The sequence below is a fragment of the Triticum aestivum genome, chromosome 3A (assembly GCF_018294505.1).
Source record: "Triticum aestivum cultivar Chinese Spring chromosome 3A, IWGSC CS RefSeq v2.1, whole genome shotgun sequence".
In the NCBI taxonomy this organism is placed as follows: Eukaryota; Viridiplantae; Streptophyta; class Magnoliopsida; order Poales; family Poaceae; genus Triticum; species Triticum aestivum.
In genome coordinates this window covers 13,029,456-13,043,526 of record NC_057800.1, presented here as the reverse complement: position 1 = coordinate 13,043,526, position 14,071 = coordinate 13,029,456, and the positions used below count along the sequence as shown (strand labels likewise).

Below are 14,071 nucleotides of genomic sequence, written 5' to 3'. Positions count from 1 at the left end.
ACACATGTTTTCGCGCATATCCCCTCGCCGGTTGGCCAAATCTCGCGTAGACCATTACGGACCATGTACGGATTCTCATTTCTGTTCATGAGGTCCCTCCTGAGGTGAGCTTCCTAATTTGTGCTACAAAGCGCGTTTGTCACTGTTCCTTTTTGCACTTGTGATCGACTCGCTGGTCGCCAGTATATTTTTTTCGTATATATATATATGGTACTAAATAAAAGAAAGACAGACACGTTTCGTCGGTGGAGTCACGGTCGGGTTGGTTGAGACTCGAGAGTGAGATGAATGATTGGGGAGTTAATTGCTGCTCTGCATCAAGCCGCTCGGTTGGGTTGGGTGCTATGTGCACTCTAGTGTACTGCTAGGGGGTTGGGTGCTATGTGCACTCTAGTGTACTGCTAGGGGCGTAAGTGCAAAAGGGACCACCGATAAAACGAGCGGACGCGGAGGCTTTGGAACCCCAATCGAAGCCAAAGAAGTCTCCACTGCCACACTGCATCTGCATCTGACTCCATGCAACGCCACCTCGCCTCGCTTGTAGCCTCCTTGTGTCCCGTCCCGTCCCCAGCTAGCTACCTGGCTTTCTCCCACCCCATGTGAACCAGCAGCCACGCCAGTCGGCCACTCAAGGGAGCAAGAAACCCGTGCGGCGCCCCGCCGGAAGGAAGGAAGGATCCAACCCGTAGACAGAGGAGGAGGCGGAGGCGGAGATGGTCAGCGTCGACGCGAAGCAGGCGGCGCCGGCGGCGGGGGGGAGGGCGCAGAGGCACCTCAACCTGTGCTTCGTCGCCGGCTTCCTCCTCGTGCTCCTCACCTACCTCGTCGTCTCCCAGCAGTTCGCCGTCACCTCCCCCGTCGGTGCGTGCTCTTCTCCCTCCGCTACTACATCGCTCACTGTCCCAATTGGTTCCTTCTATCGGTTCTTGACTGTTCATCTGCAGCAGCTGTCCCCACGACGCCGCCGCACAGGAAGCATCAGGCCGTCAAGTCCCCCGGCGCCGGCGAAGCAGGTGAGCACCCATCGCCACCCCCTGCCCTGTAATCCTCAGCCGTCCAATTTCAAGCACTACTGCTGTTAGTTCATTCGTTCCATGGAGATTAATGCCGGCGTGGTGGAAAGAAAGAACCCACACAATTAAGTCAACTTGTTCCCGTCTTTGGGAACAGTGAGGCGTGCCTCTCTGACTGATGGAATCATGGCTAAATTGACTAGGATTTACGCAAGGGGGTCGAGAAGGAGAGGGCAAGGCGGAGGCCAGACCAGCTCACGAGCAGCAGCAGCAAACGGGTAAGTAAAAATAAATATCTTCCTTGTTGCTGTCGGTGGCATGGTATGGACGGAATGAGTGAGCGAAAGGGGGCTGTGTTTTTACCAAAAGCAGGGCCGCCGAAAGCAGAGGGCCGCGCGCGCGGCGTGGGGAAGACAGACGACGACGGTGCGGCCAAGCCGTTTGGTATGTCCAATATTCCTTCCCCCTAACTAAACTAGCAGCAGTTCCCTCAAAAAAAAAAAAACTAAACTAGCAGCACAATTAGTGTGATGAGATGTCGCATTTTGTTCCTGCTCTGCTAGAAGAAAATATATAGTACAAGGATAATGGTTTGGTTCGATTCGTCTAGTAGCTTTCGGACGTACTCTGTGTACCTACTGCCTGCTCACTAATGCTGCTATAATCTTTTTTTTTATTGCGGGAGAAATAGCATTGCATTACTCAATCACAACGTCTTTACAATCATAAGATGCTATTTCCACTACTTCATCTGGACCAGCTCCTAACCAAGTCAAGGTCCTGCCTTGGGTTCTAGCAAACTTTGCTAAGCAATCACTAGCTTTATTTTGAGATCTAACTATATGAGAAATACAAGTCTTCCTTAAACCCATTAAGTGCTTAATCTCTCTAACAATAGAAGAGTAAGCTGAGCGATCCGCATCCAAGCTTGATATGAGAGAGATCGCTTCGATAGAGTCCATCTCCACCACGATCGGCAACTCGCTTCACTGCAAGGCAAGGGACAAGCCTTCCATACACGCGCACAACTCCGCCTCAAGGGAGTCCCTGCACGAAAACAACACCCTGCATGACGAGAAGTTGATAGCCCCGCGATGATCACGTAAGATCATGCCCGCACCCGCTTGTTCTGACGCAACAAAAGATCCATCAGTATTCAATTTGCACCACCCCGGCTCGGGCGTTCCAACTCCGTTCGTCCTGATCACCAACGCTTTTCCCCCTTCTAACTGTATCTTTCCATTCGATATAAGTTTTGCCTTTGGCTGGGTCAGCCTGTGGATTCTGCTTGATACCAACCAAGGACACCAAATAGCTTTGCAGAAATCTTAGAGAGACTTCCATAGGCGGGGCAGGCTTAGCATGAACTAGCTCGTTTCGGACAAACCAACTCCTCCAGAAAATCATTAGTAACATTACGTATCTGCTGGTCACTAGTAGTACGAGTAATAATGCTGGTCACTAGTAGTACGAGTAATAATGCTGGACGCACAGTACGTATCTGCTGGTCACTAGTAGTACGAGTATTTGTATCAATTTTATACATGAAATTAGGCTATTTAAACCCCCCCCCCCCCACCTCAAGTGTCAAAATTGTCTGAATTTAGTCCATTCCTGTGCCAGCATCTGTTTTTTTGTGACGATAAACAATAAAAATGGGGGATAGTTTTTTCATGTGGGAATGTTTTCTATTTGTCCAAAAAAGATAGTAGCACATTTTTTGTACGGCCCCTATTTTCTACAATAATAATGCTCGACTTACAGAATAAATATACAGATGTATATGTCTTTATCCCCAATAACACCCCTTGATTTCCAAACCACCCCACCCTCCCCATTTTGATGGCGGGCCTCCATGTCATCCCGTAAGTTCCTTCCTTAAAACAAACAGTAGGAGTACAATTACCCCTTTCTACAAATTAGTTGAGTTTCAAGAAATACATGAAACTTTGACATGTCAATCTTTTTCCTTCTCTCTCGCATTTTTGTTCCTAGCTATTTCCCCTTTTTCATGTTTCATGTTTTTGTTCCTATTTTTGCATGAAGCCGTCCCACATCGTTGTCAAAATACTTTTCAACGGGACAAATCACCATGTCCAGACCACTTTACTTTAGGGACCATATGGATTTTTGTGATGAAGGTGTTTCTTGAATTGGACCTAACAATACCAACCAAATCTTACCACTTTAGAGTTTAGAGACTTCTCGACATAAAAATAAGTTCACGGTTTGACTATTTCAAGTAGGGGTGGAGCTAGCAACGGGTTTACGCCCTCGGCTGAGCTAGCTTAAGCGATGAACTCACACATCATTGTCAAAATACTTTTCAACGGGACAAATAACGAGTCTAGACCACTTTAGGGACCATATGGATTTTTGTGCTGAAGAAGTTCCTTGTATTGGACCTAGCACTACCAAACCTAATCTTACTACTTTAGGGACTTTTGGACATAAAAAATAGTTCACGGTTTGACTATTAAGTAGGGGTGGAGCTAGAAAATAAATCTGATGGCGTCATCTACATTACACTAGGTTCAACTTTCACAAAGAAACAACACTTGGTGCTAATTTAGTACATCCTATGCTCCTAAATGTGAGACGTTATGGCAGTTTAAATTAAACTGTCGAAACGTCTTACATCTATAAAAACAGAGGTAGTAGGATGTAGTGAAGGATCTATAAAAGTCATTGGGGTCAGCTGACCCAGTCCAGGCAGCTCCGTCCCTTGCGGAGCTAACAATGGGTTACGTCTGGGCTAAGCTAGCTTAACCAATGAACTCTTGTTGTTTTCCTTTCTAAGGCCTTGTACAATGCAAGGTGCTTGAAAAAATAAACCAGGCTTTCTTTAAACACTGGTGCTTATTTGTACAGGACATGCGTTTAATTAGACGTCTCTCCTATAAAAATAGGCACCGGTGCTACGAAAAAGCCGGTTTATTTCTCGAAGCACCTTCCTAAGCGTCTAGCATTGTACAAGGCCTAAGAGGCAATTGCAGGAACGTTGTTACTAGGCTTGGGGCTACTGATTTTAAGGATATAATATTTCTGGTACTCCCTCCGTATCAAAATATAAGACGTTTTTTATACTATCATAGAGCCAAAAATCATTTTATATTTTGATACATAGGGAGTATCAAAGTAGAGAGGCGGAGCACAAACTTTGGAATACACTCCCTTTGTTCTAAAATAAGTGTCACAACTTATTTTTGAACAGAGGGAGTATGTTTTTGCTTCTTCATGAAAAGGATATAAATTTGTGCATAGATCACCTAAAGATTCTTGTGTAGCTAAGTCGATGTATCGAGCTGTCTAATGCCCTCATTTTAAGATACGCGCACAACATGGAATCAAAATTAGACCGGATGGTTAACATCATCAGCCAAGATATAATATGCACGTGCAAATCAATTAGATGAAGGAACAGAAATGCAGTTTAAGACTTGATTCATTTGCATGGCACATATCAATTAATTTCACTTGATCAATAAAATGCTCAATGATCAGTGACACTGACAAACCCCGGTGCCTTTTGTGTTGAGCAGACAACGGCAAGGTGGTGTGCAGCGCGAGCCCCTACTCCTACACCTGCGACGTCTTCGGCGACGTCCGGACCAACGGCACGGCCCACACCGTCACCCTGGTGCCGGCGACGTCCCGACCAGAGCGCCGGGAGTGGAGCATCCAGGCCTACGCCCGCTTCAACATGACTGGCATCCCCAACGTCACGGTGACGCAGCTCGACTCGACGTCCGCGCTGTCCCCGGCGCCCGCGTGCACGATCACGCACCGTGTCCCGGCCATCGTGCTCGCGCTCGGCGGCCACCTGGGCAACTACTTCCACGACTTCAGCGACGCGCTCGTGCCGCTCTTCGTGGCGTCGCGCCGGTACGGCGGCGAGGTCCAGCTCCTGGCCGGCAACATCCAGCCCTGGTGGCTCGGCAAGTACGAGGCCGTCGTGCGGCGGCTGACAAAGTACGACGTCCTCGACCTCGACCACGACGATCAGGTCCGGTGCTTCCGGCACGTCACCGTGGGCCTCAACATGCACAAGGAGTTCAACATCGTGCCCGAGCTGGTCCCCGGCGGCGTCCCGCTCTCCATGCTCAACTTCACCGCCTTCCTCCGCGAGACCTACTCCCTGCCGCGCGCCGCTCCCATCCGCCTGACTAATAAGAAGAGCAGCCCGCCGGTGGACGGGAAGAAGATGAAGAAGCCGCGGCTGATGCTGCTCGACCGGGGCCACTACCGGAAGCTCGTCAACGTGCCGGAGATTGTCAAGGCGGCCGAGAAGGCCGGGTTCGAGGTGACCATCGCGGACCCGCGGTTTAACGTGCGCGTCAAAGAGCTGGCCCTCTCCGTGAACTCGTTCGACGTGCTGCTCGGCGTGCACGGCGCCGGGCTGACCAACTCGGCGTTCCTGCCGCCGGGGGCGGTGGTGATCCAGGTGGTGCCCTACGGCAAGCTGGAGCCGATGGCGCAGAGGGAATTCGGCGACCCCGCGGCCAACATGGGGCTCCGGTACCTCGAGTACAGCATCTCCGTGGAGGAGAGCACGCTGCTGGAGACGCTGGGGCCTGACCACCCCGCGATCAAGGATCCGGATTCCGTCCACCGGAGCGGGTGGGACAAGGTCGCCGAGTACTACCTTGGCAAGCAGAACGTGCGCGTCGACGTCCAAAGGTTCGCGCCGACGCTCGCGCTCGCGCTCGACCATCTCCGGCAACAGTAGCTTGGGTTTGTACATGCCTGTGACGACAGAGACCGTTTGTACATGTACATCCGCGGCAAAGGAGTTCACATTTTCTTTTTTGGTGGAAAATACATATATAGGAAAAGGTTGGTACTATATTGGTCGATTTATATTTTACCGAAGTGAATAGAAACTTACCGACATGTTGGTGAAGACAACGAGCCTCGTCGTTGATTTTCATTAGAGAAACCGCGACATGTTCTACAAAGTACTTCCCCGTTTCAAAATAGATAACTCAACTTTATACTAATTTTGTACAAAGTTGAGTCATCTATTTCGGAACGAAGGAGGTATCAATGTAGGAATGACGCACATGCCAAACAGCCAAACCTGCTAGACAAGTAGAAAAAAGCAGACACTCTAAAGCACTACTGGATGCAGGCAAGTAGAAAAGGCAGACACTCTAAAGCACTACTGGATGCAGGCAGAGTCAGTCAGCAAACACATCAGAAAACTGTTATTTAAACTAACACAGATCTTCCGGGAGCTTAAGCTATGATGCCCCAAAGGCCTTGAACGAGAAGGCTTCGGGCAACACCTTCTTGATCCTTAGCACCCCAGCTTTAGTTACGCTTCTGTCTTTGCTTTTTCTGCAATATGCTCCAAGATTTAAAAATCAAACACAGAAAACCACAAAAGATGGATCATTAGGAAATATTCGATCAAAACAAGCGTTATTTCTTGTTTTTCGGATTGTCCAGCATATATTGGCCCCCCTTCTAAGCGCTAGGCGGCTTTGGTTCCTAAGAAAGGAGTACAACTAGCACTCTATCATATGTGAAACCCCATCAGGTGGTCTAGTCAATCAAAAGCACAACAACCACTTGCACAAATGTTGGTACTAAGAGTCACTCAACGGGGATTTCAAACTTAATAGACACACCAAAAACTCAGTAGACAGTATAACACTATGTTATGAGTTCTGAGAACATGGCCATCTTAACACCGACGCTAGCTACCATGTCACATCCTTGGTACGGTCTTCACACGTCGCCCAATTTCGTTTATAGAAAACAGAGTGTATGTTTTTTGTTTTGCATTGTTGGTTAACCGATGGTTTTTTTGCTTTGATATTATTCCCATGTGTGCGCTGTTCTGTACATTAGTAAGTACTAGTATAATTTAGAAATGGCCTGCTGCATGTGTGACCATTTTCCCCCTCATTTATGCACATCATTTAGGCTGGTCATAGTGGGGAGTAACTTAGACTAGTGTCATGCATATGACACTAGTCTAAATTACTACTCCCTCCGTTCCGAATTACTTGTCTTGTGTTTGTCTAGATACGGATGTATCTAGACTCATTTTAGTGCTAGATATCTCTAGACAAATCCAAGACAAGTAATTCGGAACGGAGGGAGTACCTTCATAATGCAAAGTAACATAATAGTAGTATCTTAGATGGCTTCATTTATTAGCTTGTAGACTCATCTTGTCTTAAAAAACGCTATGCTACAGTAACATATTACTACGTTACTACCTCTTATTAATTACTTGCCACATAAGCAAAATTTTCTTGGAGTGCGCTATGTTACTAGCTAGGACAATGTGACATTGAACCGCTAACGTTTTATTTTTAGGAACAGATGTAGTATTAACGATGATAAGTGCAAAATTCTTTTTGGCGCCATGCGTGTATAAGTAGCAACCATGTCTAATGATTAGCACTATGCGTTTGCAATCTGTCGTAATGTCGTCAGTTTTCTAACTGCCCGGCTCCTGCGGTTATTTTGGCAGAAAAACTGTCAATTTGTAATTCGATTAGATAGGACCAAACCACCTCTTTTTAAGCGAGAAAGGAAGGGAATCCAGCAAAAGTAGCAAGGCATAATCGCCAGCTCTCGCATCAGACAAAACCCTGTCGGCCATGGATTAACTAGCTTAATCACATTTGACTAGAAGCTGCTGCCTGGGAATGGCCCATCCTTATAACTAAACTAATCAGAGGCGTAAACTAGTACTGTAGTACGGTACTGATTAAGCTAGCTTAACTAATCTGACAGCTACAGTTGCTTCTTCTTAATACCGTTTGTATGGAATCCTGGCACGTGCTATACATTATGGTCAGCGAGTACACGGCCAGCACCATCAAGCATACCCAGCGAAGGTGTGGCGGCCTTGCGCCTGCATACTTCTCCGTTTTGTCGGTGCAACAAGCGGGAGAAGAATCTGCCGACAGTTCATCGTCCATGTTTGTTATTTCAACGAGTGGCAGAAGAAGCACATGTTCATCGCTGCTGCTGGATTAACTGGCAATAACTCGCTGAGCCCTTGACCTTCCTTTTGCGTAGATAATTATGACCATCTTTTCTTTTTCTGTCCTTGTGCCGTTGGAGATGCCAAAATAGTCGTGGCTACTGGCCTCTTGGGACCCACGGTTAAGTTTTTTTTTTTGAGGGGGGTTAAGTTCAGTAGCCAGCTGTAAAAAAACTTGTAAAAACTGCCTCGGAGATCCGAGCCTTGCAGCGTACCAGCTTCAATCACGCCTAATTCCAATCTCGGTGAGACGTTAGATGTAAACCTAAAACACACAACCAGTAAGGAGGTTGGAACCCCTTACCTCTACATTAATTGGTACACTCCCGGCAAAAAAAGAAAATAAATAAATAAATCAAATAATAAGCACAACCATCTCTTTATTTAAGTTAATGCAAAGCAACAATGTCAAAGTCATCAAAAAATGAAGTACATACAAAAAACAGCTACCACATAACCATTGCAAGATATGGATGTAAAACAACTAAAACTACCTCGACTTCTTCAATAGCAACAGCTTGAGAAAACGGATAAGCCTTCCCGCCATCCTCATCACTAAGACAACGTCTTCAAATACAACAGCGACACAAATCCGCATCTGTTGAGCCCTACCAACACAGGCCAGAAGGTTTCCACCTCGGAATGAAGTGTGTTTAAAGCACCAACTAGGCAACGGATCTTTCGAAAATCACACCTCTCAGCTATCCACCATAGGACAAAGTGAATCTAGCAGGTGGGTGGGATATGTGCCCACCAAAGACAATCACAATGAATGTTCAGAGGCTGGGCATGTCGCGACGCATAACTACCCATTGCATAACTATTTTTTTTAAAATATACATGATGAAGATTTTGGAGTACATGATAAAACATTTTGAAATACTTGGTGAACATTACACAATGAGCAATTTTTCAAATACCCAAGGAATATTTTCAATACATCATATAAACATTTTTATACAAAACATTTTTAATACACGATGAACATGATTGCAAAAAATATTCAAGAATTTGGAAATTGTTCATAATTTCAAAAAACATTCATGATTTCAAAAATAGTTCATGAATTCAAAAAAAATCATGATTTAAAACAGTTCACTATTTCCAAAATGTTCAGAAATTTGAAAGATATTCACGAAAGAAAAAAAAAGAAAAAAGGAAAAAGGAAAGTAAAAACGTACATGAAAAAAGGAAAAAAAAGAAAAAGAAAAGAAAAGAAAAGGTGAAACAAAAGAGAAAAAGGAAAAACAGAAAAGATGGAAGAAAGGAAAACTAGATTTATTTTTGAGAAAAACCAGTTCAGGACAGGTTCTAGAACCTTCCCAAATCTGGTGGAAAAAACTAGAACACGTCGATTCATACACTTGCTAGTCGCGTGTGGGAGAGGAGGGAGGGAAGAGGAGTATGCGCGAGGTCGCTATATAGCGACATATGCGTCAAATAGAGGTTTGTGCATCGAACTTTGAGTTTTTTCTTGAGACAATCAACGAACTTTGAGTGAGCTATAGTAAAGAGTAGGGCGTTTTGGAGCTCGGCCTCCATGGAGGCCGGATTTTCTGAAAAAAATCAAAATTCACACTTTTCAGTTTTAAAAAAATCTGAAAAAAATCATACGAGTAAACAAGGATGTTATGTATGTAAAATTTGAGGATGAAATACCCTGAAATGCGATCTGTGCAAAAAAGACAAATTCATGGACTTTGAGAATGAATAGTGCATCTACTAAAAAGCCTCAGATTTGTTTTTTTTGTGTAGCACTCATTTTAAGGTGTTTCGTCCTGAAAATTTACACACATATGCTTTATGTCTCTAAGTATGTGTGTATTTTTTTCAAAAAAATTTGAAACGTGAAAATTTGAATTTTGATCAAGTCAAACCGGGGCTTCATGGAGCCCAAGCTCTAAAGAGCATTTCCGCTATAGTAATTGCTATCATATGAGGGTCCTTGTGGGCTGGGCTATCTGATGCTCGGTTGATCGTTGTTGGCTTTGTCGTTGTCTTAAGGCATGGATTGCCCGAAATTCCAATTAAGGGCAAAGCTTATTCTCACTAATGGATTTCCTTTTTAGAATGTCATGTCGGTCACGTGGTTATATACCACTTATAACGATATGTATCCAACAATCACTTGCTCAATGCAGGTGAGGTGGGCATGCCCATTACCTTGGGTCACTAGCTCCTATAGCGGAAAAAGTATGTACGGTCTATGGATTTTTTGCCCTCTGTTTTTTAAATCTTTTCATTCCATTACAAAATAACCTAAATATGTACTCTCTTTGTTCCAAATTACTAGTCGCAGAGATGAATGTATCTAGAACTAAAATACATCTAGATACATCCATTTCTGCGACGAGTAATTCGGAACGAAGGGAGTACAAAACAATGTTAAGCAGTCAAGAGGTTCTCGAATTTGAAAATTTGTTCTTTTATTTGAAACTTACCAACCCAATATCTTCTCATAAAAAAAACCAGTAACCTCCATCGTTTTCCTCTGCCAACCCAACCCAGCCCAGGGCCGCCTGCCCTAGCCCCGCCGCCGCGCCGTACCTCACCGCCGACGCCCCCCTCCCCCAAACACCTCCGCCTATCGCGCGCTTCGCCACCGTCACCGTCCCCCTCTTCCCCTCATCGCGCGCAGTCAACCCCTCCCCCGCGCCCCATGGCGACCTCGAAGAAGGTGGTGACGCGCGAGGAGTGGGAGGGGAAGCTGCGCGACGTCAAGATCCGCAAGGAGGACATGAACCGCCTCGTCATGAACTTCCTCGTCACCGAGGGCTTCGTCGACGCCGCCGACCGCTTCCGCGTCGAGTCCGGCACCCGACGTACCGTACGCCATTGCCCGCGCGCTCGCACGCAATCGAGCCCCTCTTGCTCTCCCCTTGTGTGATTGAGATTAATGGATTGGGCACGGAGTGAGGCCTGATTGATGCGGTTTTCGTGTTGCAGCGGAGATTGACCTGGCGACCATCACGGACCGGATGGAGGTGAAGAAGGCGGTTCAGTCGGGGAATGTGCAGGAGGCTATCGAGAAGATCAATGATCTCAACCCCACGGTTCGGTTCTGCGTCTCTTGCTTGCAATTTCAGTTCGTATTTTTCGGTGTTGGAGTATCTGAAAAGTGAGACTGGGACTTTGCTGTATGCCTGTATGTGATAAGGGCCTTATTAGGGGTTCGACATTATGTTTACCGATTACTGACGAGTGATGAACTGATGATGTAGTAACAATTAATTTCAGATCTGAGAAATAATGCCCCATAGCACAGTGGAGCAAACTGTTAATCCAGTACTGATGATCGATGTGGTTTGTCTTTGGACTGTACTTGCTTTTTGCTAGAAGTTGTTCCTTTTCTAAGTGGAACTTATGCAGTTCAGGAATTGCATCTTTGTTTGATTGAGGAAACTGCGTTTGTGGCCGGTTTTGGCCTCGGCTTAATAAAAGTGAGGGCTGGGGGCAAACCCCTTTCTTTAAATAAAATCTGCATTTGTTGCTTAGTATTTTAGTAAGAATTGAGGAGGGGCGATGATCTTGGCAGTTTTTGGGTACTTCGCTGTATGCCTGTATGTGCTAAGGGCATTCTGGGTTCTCCATTATGTGTTGCTGGTGAGCAATGATTGTAACAACAATTAATTTCACATTTCACGGTGGACCAAATTGTCAATCCAGTACTGGTGATAGATGTGGTTTCTTTGGACCATGCTTTTTTTCTGTTAGAAGTTGTTCTTTTCCTATGTGAAGCTTAGGTATATGCATATCAGAAATTGCATCTATTTTTGATTGAGAAAACTTCATTTGCTTGTTTTTTCAGCCGGTGATATATTTATATTGTTTGTATACTGCCGAGTGAAGTTTTCTGTTAGTTCTAGAAAGCCGAGGGTTCATTTGTGCATTTCTCACAGTGGGGTTCGTTGAATTTTGAATTCATATCCTGACTCGACTTATGACATGCAGATTCTGGATACGAATCCTGAAATATACTTCCATCTGCAGCAACAAAAGCTGATAGAGTTGATTCGTGTGGGGAAAATACATGAAGCTTTGGAGTTTGCTCAAGAAGAACTTGCACCAAGAGGCGAAGAAAATGTAATCTTCAGTAAAAAAAATTATCCCCCTTACCTTGGTTAAGAGTCAGGGTTCGAACCTATATCAATCACAACGCAATTCCTCCTGGTAGCTAGTTTTTCCCGTTAATACCACTGCATTTAAGAGCATTCTGTGACCTTTTGGTCTGTGAAATTTTGCAGATAGCCTTTCTCGAGGAAATAGAGAAAACAGTAGCACTTTTGGTTTTTGAAGATGTAAAGAACTGCCCATACGGGGAACTATTGGATGTTTCTCAACGTTTGAAGACAGCAAGTGAAGTTAACGCCGCCATCCTTACAAGCCAAAGCCATGAGAAAGGTATGTACTAAGTTGCAGACACATGTATATGATGTGATACCCTTTTTATTTGCTTATCTTTTTGACGATTTATTGTCACTGAAGTGTACCTGCATGCATGTGTCATATGATATGATACCATATTTCTTATTTTATAATAAGCTACCTTTTGGTAGAAAAAGGGATCAGACTGTCAAGTGTATTTCTTATTCTAGAACTATGCACAAAAACATGGTGTATTTAAACTAAATATACCAGAAGGTTACCTGACTTTTTTTAGATGAAGGTCACCTGACTTAACATTAGTACTTCATATAAGCAAGTACTGCCATGTTCAAAACAGTTTGCCCTTAAGCTTATCATGTGTGACCAGCGGTCAATATAGAAAACACTGATTCACATTGGTGAAATAACTGCGTAGGGATACTACTTGTTAAACATCTTTTGAGATGTGCTGTTGAAAGAAATCAGGATGAATCTTCTCAAGTTTTTTTAATATAAGATTCATATTAACTACACAAAAATTTAAAACTTTTCATCTCAGTGCTGCTTTTCGGTTGCCGTTTCATACATTTGAAGCAGAATGAAACTATCGTTGTGTTTGGGACTTTGGGCTCTTTCGAACTGCTAGCATGCTTGTGCTAGAGTTTTTGTTTTATTGAAGATCCTTGATCTTTGCGTTTATATTGGCAGATCCAAAACTCCCTAGCCTGTTGAAGATGTTGATTTGGGCTCAAAACCAGCTGAGCGAAAAGGCAGCATATCCACAAATCAATAACCTGTCCACTGCCGACCTAGAAGATCCAGCTATATGATGAGCTGCTGCTGCTGAGGTGTTTACTAGGGACGGGAGCTTAGGCACCAGTAGGCACCAAGTACAAACTGTCTGAGCTGAGGTCTGTTAGTTGTTCATTACCTGCGGGTGCAGTACTTGAACACACTGCTTGTTTCATCAGCGTTGGCAAAAAGCTGACATGGGAATTTTTCGCTCTCTCCTGTTGTTCATATGATGATGCAGAGGATGGTTTTGTTACATTTTACTAGTAGGTGGTAAATGTTTCGTTTGATTTTCATAGAACCGCCGTGTGTGGTGCTAATGTTACACAAAAGAATGATTGGGCCAAAATGTAGACGTTCGATTCATGTTCTTTCTCCTTGCAAATGATTATGATTTACTCTGTATCACAGAGTGATTTCGCAGCAGGTTTTCACATGAGGTGGTTGGAATACCAAGCTCCAAATGATTGTCCAAATTTTGTACTAGCTGAGTTATGCTTTGCACAATGCATCCGTTCTGTTATACCCCCTCTGTCCCAAAATAAGTGTCTCAACCTTGGTACAATTTTATGCTAGAGTTAGTACAAAGTTGAGACACTTATTTTGGGATGGAGGGAGTATCTTGCATGATGCTTTGTTCTACTGGCATATCTTGCAAATATGAGCATTTTTGTGCATATGTATTTTGCAAGAAATGAAACAGAAATAACAGCTAAATATACATGCACGGCTGAAACCATAAGAAACCAGGCAAGCTAGGGTGGAGCAGGTTTGTTTTTCTGCTTTTAAAATGAAAGCCTTTTTGATTCTATGCAAAATCAAAGTCTAAAGCCCCTAAATAGGAGCTTCTTTTTTGGCCTATAAGGCAAATTGGAAAAGCCAAGAGAAAACCCAA

General features: G+C 44.5%; 2 protein-coding genes across 8 annotated transcripts; both read left to right on the top strand.

Annotated features, from left to right (window-relative positions):
- The first annotated feature begins 478 nt into the window (after positions 1 to 478).
- Positions 479 to 5,916, top strand: LOC123059837 (beta-1,2-xylosyltransferase XYXT1). Of its 7 annotated transcripts, none has more exons than XM_044482357.1 (5): positions 479 to 861; positions 948 to 1,013; positions 1,217 to 1,291; positions 1,386 to 1,457; positions 4,556 to 5,916. In XM_044482357.1, the coding sequence occupies exons 1-5, from the start codon at positions 714 to 716 to the stop codon at positions 5,740 to 5,742; spliced, it is 1,548 nt and encodes a 515-aa protein (XP_044338292.1). In that variant the 5' UTR covers positions 479 to 713; the 3' UTR covers positions 5,743 to 5,916. The 7 variants fall into 7 exon arrangements, with proteins under 7 accessions (XP_044338292.1, XP_044338291.1, XP_044338290.1 ...); XM_044482356.1 differs by having other exon boundaries at positions 1,383 to 1,457; XM_044482355.1 differs by having other exon boundaries at positions 945 to 1,013.
- A 4,593-nt stretch (positions 5,917 to 10,509) lies between these two features.
- Positions 10,510 to 13,542, top strand: LOC123059836 (protein GID8 homolog). The gene is made up of 5 exons (XM_044482353.1): positions 10,510 to 10,841; positions 10,966 to 11,072; positions 11,971 to 12,102; positions 12,264 to 12,420; positions 13,093 to 13,542. Exons 1-5 carry the CDS (start codon positions 10,679 to 10,681, stop codon positions 13,212 to 13,214), a joined length of 681 nt encoding a protein of 226 aa, XP_044338288.1. The 5' UTR covers positions 10,510 to 10,678; the 3' UTR covers positions 13,215 to 13,542.
- The last annotated feature ends 529 nt before the right edge of the window (positions 13,543 to 14,071 follow it).

Bases quoted from the DNA above. Each gene is read 5' to 3' on its own strand.
- LOC123059836 (XM_044482353.1), top strand. From the start codon at position 10,679: ATGGCGACCTCGAAGAAGGTGGTGACGCGCGAGGAGTGGGAGGGGAAG. The intron at 12,103-12,263 runs GTAATCTTCAGT...GAAATTTTGCAG, and splicing joins CACCAAGAGGCGAAGAAAAT to ATAGCCTTTCTCGAGGAAAT. The intron at 12,421-13,092 runs GTATGTACTAAG...TTATATTGGCAG, and splicing joins AAGCCAAAGCCATGAGAAAG to ATCCAAAACTCCCTAGCCTG.
- LOC123059837 (XM_044482354.1), top strand. From the start codon at position 714: ATGGTCAGCGTCGACGCGAAGCAGGCGGCGCCGGCGGCGGGGGGGAGG. The intron at 862-944 runs GTGCGTGCTCTT...GTTCATCTGCAG, and splicing joins CGCCGTCACCTCCCCCGTCG to CAGCTGTCCCCACGACGCCG. The intron at 1,292-1,382 runs GTAAGTAAAAAT...TTTTACCAAAAG, and splicing joins CGAGCAGCAGCAGCAAACGG to CAGGGCCGCCGAAAGCAGAG.